Consider the following 13,840-nt stretch of genomic DNA (forward strand, 5'->3'; position numbering starts at 1 on the left):
TTTGAAATCTATATATATAGATTGGTCTTGTGAGGCTAGAGTTTTTGCTAGCATGATTCCAAAAAGCAATTCGGATGCTGACTCTGCTTAAGCAGATATTAATCACAAATTTCCACTCAGCCAAATAAGGCAACCGCAAAGATGAAAGTTTAAAAACTTGCCATCTCACTTAGACGTCAATGGAATAGAGAAACAGCATACAGAAAACTTATGAAAATCATTTTGTATCCATTTTATAATGAATTTGTAGATGTTCACTTAAATAGACATATTCAAATGTTACCTATCAGAAAAGTTCTTGTTGACATCAAGCTACATATAGTTGACAGTATAAACATGTAGTATTTAAAAGACATTCATATTGTAAACAATAGTTCAATTGTCACACTATTGAAATGAATAGCAGAAGCTACTAGCTATATGATAATGCAAATAGCAGATACAGTTGTATCAGTCTTTACAGCTATTGACTCCAATTTACCAATTTAGTTTAGATTCGCCTTACGCACTTCCTTTTTGCATCTTTTTCTTTACAAATTGCATATATATATCTGGCATGCTATTATGCACTAAGCCTACCAAGCTCAAATCTTACCATTAGGTTGTCGTTTAAACAATTTAGTTGGATTTAAAAATTAGCTTTATGATGCACAGAAACCTCTGCAATGGATGTTGTTTGCGTTTTTTTGTCCTTCATGTGTGCTCCAACAGATGTAGAGCTCTGTTGAAAGCACCGTTTCCCTTTATGGAAGACTGACTCATATATATTTTTATTAGGGATTGGGCTCCATTAGAAGAGATCCATTTTATCCAAAAGGAAAATTTTGAAAATGAAATGTATGAATCAGCAGGTAAAATATAGCCTCAAAGTTTGCAACAGATTCTTCCAAATAGTGTCATTGGCACCTGAAAATAATTAAGACCTGCAGTAATGGTTAGACATTCCTCTAAAGAGTCTAGGCGCAATCCTAATGAGTAAATGCAACTATTATTCTCAAGCACTCATTTAGTTGGTCTAGGAGTATAAAAGCTGCACCCATGACCAAGTTGCAGAACAGAAATTACTGTCATGGAAATTGCTTTCCATTACAACTAAGGTCTACTAATGGTTTTTCAGAGAATTGAACGCCAACTTGTTTGCGGATTGGTTGGCTATCAACTATAATAGAATTATATATCGTTCACATTTATTTATGTCATTGAAAACTAAGAAGAAAAATTGCTAAATATACGAAAATCATCTACTGGGCATTTGGGTATCTTGCAACAGCTTTCAATTTGCTTTCTCGTTATGACATAGCCAATTGCTTGCATCTGACGTCATGTCTTGTTTACATTATTCTTGTGTATTAGTTTTACATGTATGCATTTTGTTGCTTATGCGCTCCGGAACATGCACTCCAATTACAGATAACAGCTGCATAAAGTATGCAGCAAAGCATGAACTGACTGGAATATAATGAATCAAGCTACTGTGATAGCTCACTTTTTCATTTCAAATATTTTGATGGATGTCTTCTGTTTTAGAACAAATACAACACAATGGCCAATGAGAAAGATTTTAAAGCTAATGTTGCCTTTGATGAAATTCGAAAAGTTCTGAAGCAGGTGAAATAATGATACATTTTATTGTGCCTTTGTAGTGTAGATTATTGTTGTGCCATCTGAAATAGCATGTGTTTATGTGGAGTGACTAATTGGTTAGATGTACACGAGCAGTCAAGCTTCAACTTATGATCACCTCAGCATATATATTTTTAATGTGGTGTGAAATATTAACAAATGTATGTTCCAACATAAGATGTATTTTACAATATTCGACGCCATTAATTTTTCGAAGCAAAAGCCGTGTTTCTAAAAGCAAAACAAGTTGTTGAAATAAAAATTAAAACATTGGAATAAACAAATGATAATTGTTAATGATGATGATAATTGGATTTAATACAAGTTAAATTAAATTACCCCAATGTATTTTTACTGCTCTCTCTACTACTGGACATTTTCGTTGCTGACCCTATATTATCATTTACATGTTTCAAAGATGAGTTACAAATAAAAACCTCTTTTTACTAGTTATTATTTTTCATTAGTTTTTTCATATAACTTAGGTTTTTACATTTAGTTTTTTGTTACTTTTTTATGCACTTGTTTTTATGTTACATGTAATTACCCTAGGACACTTATATTTCACTAGTATTTAGTTTCGTGAGTAGCACACAGAGTAAAATTTCGCTGCAACTTAATTTCGCGGCTCTGATGAGTGCGAAAATATAGTGGTGTGAAAATAAATGCAGTGGAAAAAACATTACATTCCTCAGGTCCAGTTCACTAATAAGAAAAAAATTCAATTTGGGAATAGTTCGTATTTGTAAACCACAGGTTGAAATGTGTGGGTGAGATCGACAATTCAATTTGATCGCTTGCTGCCATTTGCTTCTTAGACTATCAATGACGTCTAGGTCCCTCCCGCCGTGACTTTCACACTCGAATCCCAAGAAGAAGAAAATAGATAGGTAACAACCAACTTCACAACCAAAACTGTATAACCCTTACGCCGTCATAAACGCATTTATGCGTTTTCTAGGGGCCACTGACATAAACGCAGTTTCTGACTTTCTCAGCAATTGTCTGGTAACCTGATTTTATTATTTGTTGACCACATAACCCACGGTCTTTAAGTGTTTTATGAAATTGACTGTGTTGTCCGAAGATTTCTCTATAAAATCAGCCTAAAACAACGAAGCAGTTTTAAACTTTTGTTTGAGAATTTCTAATCTATAAGCGAACATTTTTCTGTGAGTTCATTAACTACCCCGCGCGAGTCATAAAACAGGTAATTAGTTGTTGATGACATAACAGACAATTTAGATTTTCGTGATTATACAGATAATTAAAGTAGAACTTGAAAAATACTGTATACATATCATGAAGCAATATCGGCAATTTCGGTAAAATGGCTGGCACTAGGCCGGTAACGAATTTGTACATGATTGGCAGTGAAAGAGATAATGTGGTTGGACCTGATGAGGGTTGATATTGTTTTTGGATAGTAATAAAATTCATCACTGCAATAATTATTCTTCAATTTTACGACTTCACCTACCAGACTTTCATCCTCATCAGTTACAAATTCGGTGACTAAACTGATATTGCTTTGCCATGCTGCTCAGTCGGTGTATTAGCTATAATGAGTTTACCAGAAATTTCCCATTTATCCTAACCACAGACGAAAGTTGCCTGCATTTCTAATATTACGATTTTATTGTGGATATCAACGAACAAAGCTATTTAACTTCGCGTTTTCGCTCGTTCGTTATGATAGTTTAGTTTCGCTCATTAAATTTTCGCGAGAGGATTACACCGCGAAAACGCGAAAGTTAGATGCTGCGAATACATAAGTGTCCTAGGGTATTTACAGTAGTTGGCATTGTATTTTACCTATGGCGCAAAGTGAACAAATACATTTATTCACATAAGAATTGGTACTCTGACATATACCGCTTTAAACATATAAAGTATGTCATAATACATTAAATTCAAATGTTGAAGTGTGGCTATATATTGTTGGTCAATTTATCACTCTATGGTAATTTGGTATAGTTATACAGCAGATGTAGTATAATGATTAACATGTATTTTGCTGAGTTCATAGTGCTCCTTTCTTAAATTGGCTACTAACTGTTGCTTCCATGAATTCGAACAAACATTTTTTGCAGGAAGGTGCATCTGTGGTAAAAAAAATCAAAGGCACTTATCTGTTCAAAGTGAAGAACAAAAATGGACAACAAGGATTTTGGTTTGTCAATGTCAAGGATGGAGATGGTTCTGTTGAGTTCTGCGAAAGTAAATATATGTTTACTTTTTATATTTTCTCCAACTCACTGAAGGTCCCTCAGCATGCCACCTTTTGTCTCTTTTCAGCTGGTGTTACTTTTCACATTCTATAAGTCATTATTCTTTCTTTATAGCATGTTGCTTTGTTTCTATCTCACATTCTATTTTACCTTCTAAATATTACTCGAGCTGTCTATAACCATACCACCCTACCTTGCATTTTGCTAGTGCATATCTCACCGTTTCCCTCACATCATCTTTCACTTATCACCCTACCGCTTACACCTGCCCCGTTTGATCTCTATTTTACTATGTACATGTATGTAGTACTTCACTTTATACTACATGTGTTTCTCATTCAATCCCACTATATATTTCATATTTTATAGATCACTATACTTCTCACTTCTTTATCTTTTTATATTTTACTCTATATATAATTATACATCTTGCTCTGTGTCTCATTCTGTACGTCAACTTATGTCTTATTCTGTACATCAACTTATGTCTCATTCTGTATGTCAACTTATGTCTCATTCTGTACGTCAACTTATGTCTCATTCTGTACGTCAACTTATGTCTCATTCTGTGTATAATTTCATATCGCACTCAATGTATCACTAAATGCCCGTAAATGCACATGTTATCCTGCAATTTTATTGAATGCTGCGGGTGGCTGTGGATTGCTGTGGGTGGCTGTAAATTAAAAGCAGATTAAACATAATGAAGAGAATGGCACTCTGGTTATGTTACTCAGCTAGATGCAGTCTGTTGGGTTTCTAGAGACCTTTTTTGTCTAAGATACTGTAGAAGTAAAAATAGATTCTTGAGTCATCTTTTTGTTACTTACTGCCTAATTATTAAGTTTTCTGAATAACTACATGAAATAAGCTTAGCATATCTATAATGTGTTGGTAGGATATTTTTGTGTCAAAATTATGTCAACCTTTGAACATCTTGTTTTGAACCATTGGTAAATTACTTTACTGCATTCTGTTTCTCACTGTTTTTTTTTCATTCTACTAGTTCTTGCCGTTTACATATCTATATATTTTTCTGCGGGTATAATTTCTATTTCCTTTATTTCCTTGTTTAACAGAGAAGGCAGACTGTACCATAACCATGGGAGATGATGACCTGCTAGGGCTCATGACAGGTACCCTCAATGCGCAAAAGGTAGATATTCTGGTTAACTCTCGTTTTGTTAATGGTAGCTGGCACACAAGCACTTGCCAATGTCTGTCTACTTCTTTTTGCAGGCCTTTATGCAGGGTAAGCTGAAAATAACAGGTAACATGGGACTAGCAATGAAGCTTAAGGACCTACAGCCAGCAAATCCACCCAAGGCTAGACTATAAACAATTCTGTTTTGAGTTTTATTTATAAATGCCCTTTAGACTAATTGATTTAGTCTATGATTCTATCTAATTTTTTGGGTTTATGGCAGTTAGTGTACAACATTTTTTATCAATTGATCAGTCGTGATTCAAATAGAACATTGACATTCATAAAATTGTACTGAGGTTTTTTGTTCATTTTTCAAATCTCTGAAAGCGGATTGCTATGTAGTATTTTATGCAGGACAGGAGTGGCGGGTGCAGAACTTTGTTACATTCAATGCATTTTATTCTCTTACAAGATGTTTGTTGAAATAGCGTAATAGCCCTTTAAGGTGAGCATATGCTACTTATAGTTTGAATGAACTATCGAAAGTAAGGGGAGCTCAACAAGTTGGTTAAGGACGATACGTCACTCTATTATATTATTACCGACTCTACATAATGACGATATTCTGATAAATATGGCATTTTGAACATGTCGAAGGAGGAAACATGACAACAAACAGGGGATACACATAATTATAGTCCATGGGTTTTTTTTGGACGTCATCAAGTCGTTTGCACATGAGCTCGTTCACGAAAAAGCTGCCATATTTGTAGAAAATGATCATTTTTTTTAATAGTACTTTCAGGTGTTGTTTTGATACTATAATAAAAAAATTGCAAACAAAAGCATCGTTTTCAAAAATTCATTGCAGAAGCTTCGTGTTTTTAACTATAAATTTGTCTATAAAGATAGCTGACAACGATAAAATGACATCACGAAAAAACGAAGGGTTGGAGATGAAGAGTAATGTGTTTGTATAAAGGATCATTAGTGAGAAAGTGGTCAACTAATAATTACGCATAAATATAAGGAAGACATAGCACGGTTTAAAAATATAAAAATGCTGTAAGAAAATGCCCACTCAACAATGGACGGTGTGTGACAAGGTGATTTCATTTTGTTATTTAAAATGATATATCATTCCAAGCTGTTGACTTCATTGCCTGTCTGGCTTTTGGATAGCTCAGCTCTCGAGTCCAGGATACTCTGTTCCAGCCTCTTTGAGTCTACAAGACCAGTTAGACATATCAGTATTAGTGGGCAGTTAGAGTCTGTGCATTAAAGGACAATTACTGTAAAACCTCTATTTGAACGAGATGGCACTCGACTTTTCAACCCTTCCATATAGTGTCGTTTTATTAAAGGTGACGTTCAAATATAGGATGGCATTGTATTTTATGACTAGCTTGTTAAAATTGTGGAACGATGTATTGAACCCTTTTACAGGTGATGCTAATTTTGTTTAAATTTAGCACTGTACTTCAGGTAAATCAACATTAATGCTGTCAGCCTCAGTATTTTTGCCAAACCGTTTTTATAAACATCGAAGTATCCGAATTAACTAAAGAACTACCGTATTTTGATTATAAAATATTAACGGGATACAGTTTTGATTTATTTCGATGGTGTCGCTTTAAAAGTTTTAAAAAAAAAAACCATTAGGCTTTGGAGTTAAAAAACGAATGTTTTTAAGTTTTAAAAACATTTTTAACATAATAAAATTAGAATAAGCAATAAAAATGGCTGCTATTACGCCGTGCAGCGTTCCTGAAGAGTATTCTCATCATTCATCAAAACGACATTAAGTCTTCTCAAGTTAGATTGTAAACCATTTACTGTAGATGAATCTGAAAACAATGGATTGGATTTAGACCTTGAATCAGAGCCTAGTTCTGATGATTATGACAATTGGTCTTCTCAGGTACACTGTCACTAAAATCATGGCACCCACTAGAGCAACAATGAAAGAATTAACCGTTATAAATATAACCGAGTCATTATTAGTACCATTTTGTTACTGATCGTAAAGATTAAAGAATATCAATGTGGCTGGCAAATAGATTTGTGATTTATTGTCATCAACAAAATTAGTTAAGCAAAGGAAAAAAAGCTGGAAGAGTGATGAAGACCATAATACGCAATAGCATAGCTAGTCGTGGCATTGGGCTTGTCGCCATCGGTTTTATTCACCTGTTAAAAGATGCAACCTAAGTTCTCTCTTGAAACTGGCCACCTTCTCTACGCCTTTAATAGACTGGGGGAGTTGGTTCCAAAAAATGGCCTGTTGGAAATCCACCCTGCGATGGCATGCACGGCAAGAAGATTGTGGGAGATTTAGACAGGAATTTGAGAATCGGGTTTGATATATTGTGCGAGGGATGTACCGGTAATTACAATGAAAATCTTGATAGGCTAAAAGTATAAATCGGTATGAATATAGTGAACTCATAGGTAGTATGGATGATGATTTGAAAAGGTTTGGTGTGGGTGAGACGGGGTTTTTTGTGAATGGTCCTTATCATGCGTTTTTGAAGTGTTATTAAATTTGTAAGATGGGTGGGAGGTGCATTGCCCCATGTCTCAATGCAATATGAAAGTTTGGAATTATCCATGGGGTTGTATAACAAAAGCAGAGGTTTGCGGGATAAATATTCAGATGTGCGGTAGAGTAAGCCTGATAAGGGTATCAGATTTTTATTAAATATTCGATGTGTTTTTTCCAAGTGAGATTAAAATCAATGAAAATACCTTAGAATTTAGTGTGATCTGTCTGACAAATTGGTTCGTTGAAAAAGAAAAAAAAAGTGTTAGCTAGATGAAATTTATTTTGGGGGTTTTTTAGTAACATGAAATTAGTCTTATCAACATTTAAGGTGAGTTTGTTAGAAGTGCACCAGTTTTGAATAGCAAGAAGTCCGTTATTTAAACAATCTATGTGCTCATTGATGTTAGAGGACTCGAAAAAGAGATTAGTGTCATCTGCATAGAGCAAAGGTGTGAAAAAGTTGGTGACATGTGTTAAATCATTTATGTAAATTAAAAAAAGAGTTGACCAAGGATGGAACCTTGAGGTACACCACATGTTAAATCTGGTATGGAAGATAAAGCGTTATCAATAATAGTGTGTTGTTTAGGTTTGGTTAGATAGCTTTTGATCCAGTTAATTGCGGTGATGTCAAAATTAAGATTGTGGAGTTTTAAGTACAATATGTTATAATCTATTGTGCCCAAGGCTTTACTAAAATCTAGAAATATGCCAAGAACACATTTACCATTGTTCAAGGATTTTAAAACATTGTTAGTCAATTTAATTAGTGCATCCTTGGTGCTGCGCTTTTTCCTAAACCACATTGCCCATTGTTAAGCAGTAAATTACTCTCAAGTAATCCAGTAATTACTCTCAGTATTTCATAATATGTTCATTTACAGCTTTTTCAATGATCTTACTTAGCACTGGTAACAAACAAATGGGTCTGTAATTAGAGCAAATTTTATATGAGCCTTTTTTAAACCAGGGTTTTACTTTAGCTATGTTCATTTTACTTGGTACTTGAGAAGGTGTTAAGCTGGAGTTTAAAATGTCAGTTATTACAGGAGCAATAGCTTCTGTTTCATCATTAACTAATTAATAGAGGTGGCATTCAATTAAAAAGTGGCACTATGTTTTTCAACCCTTCTTCTATTATAGTCGTGTTCTATTAGAGGTGGGATTTAAATAAAGGTGGTGTTCAAGTAGAGGTTTTACGGTAACTAGTACGTACATGTAGCTTATTCACCATTACCTGAGCTCTTTGCGCAGAAAATGGCATGTGCGTCTTTGGGATGCTAGCCACTGGTTCCCAGCTTTCTTCATCCCTTTGTTTATGACATTGAATAGGCTCAGATGTGTAGGTATAACTTGCAGCTGCTGTCATTGGCCTCTTCATGGTTGCAGCAGGTAACTGCCTGCTGACTGAACCACTCAAACCAAATGAGCGGGAGCCTATGGCTAAAAAAGTTGAATTGGTTATTGCAGACTGCAGTGTTAGCCTTTTGAATGCATACACGTATTGGGAAATGAAGCCAGTCAGGAAAACTCACAATCAAAGAGGTCATAGTTGTCATGGCTTCTTCTTGTATAGATGTCTTTCTCAATTGATGCAGGATCATTCAGGAGATCACCGACTTCAGGCGCTTTAGTGCCACCAAACAACAACTCATCAGTACCACTGTCATACCGCCGGTAGTATTTGTTAAACATTCTACAAAACAGCCAAGCAGCAGGAAGAAGATGAATACTAATCAGAAAGCAACAGAGTAAAATCATCACAATGCCGATTCAATAACACGGCCACTATGGAAATGCAGTCACCTTCTTGTCGTGTTTGGTAGGAATCGGAGACTTCCTGCTCTCACAAACACTCCATGGTTCCCTTTGCACTCAAAATATCTTCTTCCTCTGTACAGGCCGTTATGTTGTCCCACTAAAGTAGAAACATAGTTGCAGTTCTGTGCCATCCAGCCTTTTCTCATAGCATGAAAGCTGATGATCTGCTTGCTTTTCTAGCTTTCAATGCAATATAGTTCACCTGATGAGAGACCTACTTGGTTTATCTAATGCAAGTCCAACCCAGTCGCCATCCAGTGTGTGAACTGGCCCTTTGTAACGCACCTTGGCTTGTAGGACCTCACCCCTGTAGGACAGTTCTACTCTTTGGTTGACATTCACGTTTGAGAATAAGACCATTGTACCTGGTAAAAACCACATAACCTCGCTTGTATATTTAATGTAGGTATACCTATATAGCCTAAATTCACACAGACTGCTCAGTACATCACCAGCTGATTTTCAAACAACTATTGTAAATATATCACTCAGACATTTGTGCATTCGAAAGCGATCATCGCTTTAGCTTAACATATTTCATGCTTCTCCGACATAACGCGTTTTCAGTTGTTTTTCAATTGAAAAATAAAATCTACTAAAAGAATTGTTGAATGAAAGCAACAACAGATAAATTTGTTATTGTAGAGTTAATCAGAGAAATGCAAAACGATCCCAACTGTGAATGTCCACTCAATTTTCATTCATAAGGGTACCTGAAAACAACTACAGGTATTGCGAATTACTTTGCCTCTCTTGAACTGGTAATAGTTCAGGCTGGTACTGTACTCAAAGGATGAAGTGATTCATATAGACCAAACAGTTGCTAACGCCTTCCAAAGCTAGTCAGTAAAAGTAGTCCCATAAAATTGGAACTACTAACAATTGCACCCACCAAGATATAAGTAGGTCAGTATGTATTTAAAAACTCCTAAGAAATTGTTCACACACTGGCAGTGAGCCATTAATTATCCAATAAACATTTCAAAATATCCCAAATAACTAGCATATTATATTATTAGCGCAATGATACCTTTCAATATTGTCTATTAATACGTGACTGCATTTTTGCTTTGGTTCAGCTTCTAAAAGCTGAGATTCGGAAAGACAAATTTATTAGATATGGTCATTCCTATATGACCTAGGGGTTAGCTGACCTCAAATGAATGTCATTATGTGGAGATATAATGGCATCAACAAGTAACACAGGCTCATGCTAGTAGTGGAGGACCTTGTATTTAAATGATAACAGGCTGAACTGAGGGAAATCCACAATTTACTACACACCTACTTTCTAGGCCTGAGATCCGTTAGCCATGATAGATTACATATACAAAGTATTGCTACCTGTGATCCCCATAGACCTATTAACTATACAGTATAATATTACTGTATAGTTGATAGGTCTATGGTAATCCCTATCACTTGTTGGCCCACTACCCTGAAGTAACCCCCTGACCATCCATCAGTCCCACTACCCTGTAGTGGGACTGACGGGTGGTCCCTCTGACCATCTATCAAACAGTCATCACATTTTGATACGACCTTGAGATAAACCAAGATTTCTCAATATACAACAATGTGGCTATAAATAAATGATTTGTAACAACCAAAGGAAACATGATACTCTAACATGCTAAATAATTCTGGAAGCAAATTCAATGTATTTTTAACTCACAAGTTGACTAGCGCTGATATATTGCCTAACAGACATCCTTAATAGAAAAACTAAGAAACATTTCTGCTGGAATCATGTATGGAAACTGTATGAAAGCATTGATACTGTAGGAATCATTGACTCTGTACAATCAGACAATGGACCACAGAGAATGATCTCACAATTGGCAATAATTAGTGCCTTTTCAGATAATTTATACTCTAAATTTACAGAAATTCACCACAATTATAGCCTATAAACACACCTTGTGAGATAAAATTGCCAGCTCTAAGCAAAGGATAATCAACAATAAATTGTCATGTACAACCTTGAATACATTTTTAAACATTCCCTACCAAAAAGTATTTGTTAATGAATAAAGATTTTTGGATGGTTGCTAGGTTTTAGACTGAGTTCTATAACATTTCGAAGGATTTTCCAGAAGTTGTTTTCTTTTTCACAAATTCCCTAGAAAAAAGTGTTTACAATGCAAGGCTACTGTATGGTTAGTAAATTTTCATAGAAAAATTGCTTTATACCATAAACAAATCTGACAATCCCCGCAATAAAGATATTAAATAATGTGATTGTTGATTTACCTGTGTAACTGTGTAAGCGTAGTAGGTTAGACAAGAATGTTAGAGAATCTTTTCATTTGTAAAGAGCTACTCAATAAAGGATTTTCCACTGCATAATAAAAAATTGAAAATTCAAACACGTACATGTATTGTGTTCAGCCTTACAAATGCTTAAGATGAAATATTTTGCAATTGAATTGCAGTTGAAATAATTTTGGTCACACAAACACTAAATGTTTGTGTGACCAAGTGAAATCAAAACAGTGCAGACAAATTCCATTATTGATTTACACTGCTTTGACCTCCAGTTTTCAGGATACGTTGTAAGTGGTAATTTTGAAAATAGCAACAATTATTTTATTTGGGACCACTTGTAGTTATGTTTTATCATTTGCTAATAGATATTATTGCAAGTTATCAGTGGTACAGAGAGGCATACCAGCATGCACAGACCTATTAACTATACAGCATAGTTGATAGGTCTATGGCAGCATGCTACATTTTTCATAGGGTGAAACATTCCAATGTAATGTTTCACACTCATTGGTTCTTTTTATGACGAGTTAAAACTATGTAACGTAATTTTATCTGTCCTGCTCTTTATTATTCAGTGATATTAGAAAAGTTGAAAATACTGCAACCACAAACATTGAAACTTGTCAAGAACACAATTTAAAATAGAAACTTAAATGCTAAAATGTGTCTTTTTTCCTTAAGAAGTTTTGATCATTGATTGTTACTTTTTAATGCATTGATGCAATTGAGTTTTACACTAGTCGCAAACCCTGATGCAAGTCCTGGTACGATTTAAAATGACTAATTGGACTTATTCAATTCAGAAAGACCTGTAATTAAAAAGCCCAGGTAATTCAGGGATAGAATCAGCACTTGCTGCAGTATACATTGAGCTAAAACTTCGTTTTGTGAAGCTGTCAGTGGTATGAGTGTTGAGGGTGGTGTTTGGGCCAATTGTTGTGGTTCTTTAATGGTTAGTTTGGTTTACTTATCTGTTTGAAATTGGATTTAATCTGAAATATTCTACTGGGCGCTGTACAATCTAATGGAATCTAAAATAATTATTTTAATTATTATTTGAACGCTTTCCTTTCATAGCTGCAGAAATTTTTCAAGTAAATTATGCAGTCTCAGCCCAAAGGATAACATGCAAATAAGCATCATCGATAATCTCACCTTAAACTTAATTTTCATGACAAGTATGTCTAGCAAAGAGAAGGGTCAACTATATTTATTTAATATTGTAACCTGACACAGAAAGCTTGTAAAGTATACTAGAAATTGACTGACAAAATTTAACATCAATCGATATGGAAATTGGCTATGTAATAATACTTGAGCAAAAAGCAGCTATATTCAATGAACAAGAATGCCCTTACTTTTTCAATGTGTCCAATGAGCTATTTTTTGCTATTATTTTGCTTCCATGTGACTAACAGTCTGACTAGTTTCTAGCTCACTACCTACAATAGACTAAAAATATACCGTGATCCTCCAAGAGCACTCAAAGAAAGAGATTTCTTTGCGCTTATATTTTAAATTGCATTATTGACAAACTTTAAAGTTTGTGACTGCATGAATAGCAAAATTTTACCTTTGATAAAGTAGTTACGTAACTTGGGTGACCTTATATTACTAATTTGAATTATTCATCAAAAACTCGCTGAATGAAGAAACCACATTAATTTAATTAGAGTTAGCTTTATGAAGCTAAGACAGGGTAAGAATATTGCTTCATTAGAGAAGCGGAGACGCAAGAAACAGTTCAAATTATTTATGCGATCTAAAGCAAGTGGGGTGATACTATGATAGTGGATACATATGCGGACACGGCTTAAGCGCTCTTATCGCACGAGACAGGCTGATGGTTTGTTTGTGCCTGCAATTAAAACTAATGTCCGTTTTAGCTTTTTTTGGCATCGCATCATTTGGGAGTTTAGAGATCGAGTGAAGTCGGATGAATGGTCGAATCCTGGAGCCACAAAAAGTTTTCAGTGGTTACGATTATTTAATTCCAAATGAAATTAAAAAAAGTAAAAATAGAAAAATGTATAAATGTCAATACAATTGCATCAAAAAGGCTTGGAGCTCTCAGACTCCTTTTGTCCCATTCAAGGTTTTTAGTGAAAAAATTAAGATTAGATCTGGTTATAGTGTGCTAATTCAAGAACTAGCTGTCACTGATAACTGTCAGAAATAGCTGTCGCCTATTTAATTTGGTTCATT

General features: G+C 34.8%; 2 protein-coding genes across 2 annotated transcripts; one reads left to right on the plus strand and one right to left on the minus strand.

The window, feature by feature from the left end:
• Positions 1 to 1,487: 1,487 nt before the first annotated feature.
• Positions 1,488 to 5,337, plus strand: LOC137403850 (sterol carrier protein 2-like). The gene is made up of 4 exons (XM_068089928.1): positions 1,488 to 1,608; positions 3,717 to 3,843; positions 4,934 to 5,010; positions 5,094 to 5,337. Exons 1-4 carry the CDS (start codon positions 1,543 to 1,545, stop codon positions 5,190 to 5,192), a joined length of 369 nt encoding a protein of 122 aa, XP_067946029.1. The 5' UTR covers positions 1,488 to 1,542; the 3' UTR covers positions 5,193 to 5,337.
• A 189-nt stretch (positions 5,338 to 5,526) lies between these two features.
• LOC137403843 (dynactin subunit 1-like) lies at positions 5,527 to 9,728 on the minus strand. The gene is made up of 5 exons (XM_068089915.1): positions 9,586 to 9,728; positions 9,353 to 9,464; positions 9,082 to 9,242; positions 8,784 to 8,989; positions 5,527 to 6,227 (listed from the first exon to the last, which is right to left on the minus strand). The coding sequence occupies exons 1-5, from the start codon at positions 9,725 to 9,727 to the stop codon at positions 6,126 to 6,128; spliced, it is 723 nt and encodes a 240-aa protein (XP_067946016.1). The 5' UTR covers position 9,728; the 3' UTR covers positions 5,527 to 6,125.
• Positions 9,729 to 13,840: the final 4,112 nt, after the last annotated feature.

Source organism: Watersipora subatra, chromosome 1 (genome assembly GCF_963576615.1).
Source record: "Watersipora subatra chromosome 1, tzWatSuba1.1, whole genome shotgun sequence".
Taxonomy (NCBI): domain Eukaryota; kingdom Metazoa; phylum Bryozoa; class Gymnolaemata; order Cheilostomatida; family Watersiporidae; genus Watersipora; species Watersipora subatra.

Bases quoted from the DNA above. Each gene is read 5' to 3' on its own strand.
- LOC137403843 (XM_068089915.1), bottom strand. From the start codon at position 9,727: ATGGTCTTATTCTCAAACGTGAATGTCAACCAAAGAGTAGAACTGTCC. The intron at 8,990-9,081 runs GTGAGTTTTCCT...CAACTTTTTTAG, and splicing joins CAACTATGACCTCTTTGATT to CCATAGGCTCCCGCTCATTT. The intron at 6,228-8,783 runs GTAATGGTGAAT...CTGGTCTTGTAG, and splicing joins TTTCTGCGCAAAGAGCTCAG to ACTCAAAGAGGCTGGAACAG.
- LOC137403850 (XM_068089928.1), top strand. From the start codon at position 1,543: ATGGCCAATGAGAAAGATTTTAAAGCTAATGTTGCCTTTGATGAAATT. The intron at 3,844-4,933 runs GTAAATATATGT...CTTGTTTAACAG, and splicing joins TTCTGTTGAGTTCTGCGAAA to AGAAGGCAGACTGTACCATA. The intron at 5,011-5,093 runs GTAGATATTCTG...TTCTTTTTGCAG, and splicing joins GTACCCTCAATGCGCAAAAG to GCCTTTATGCAGGGTAAGCT.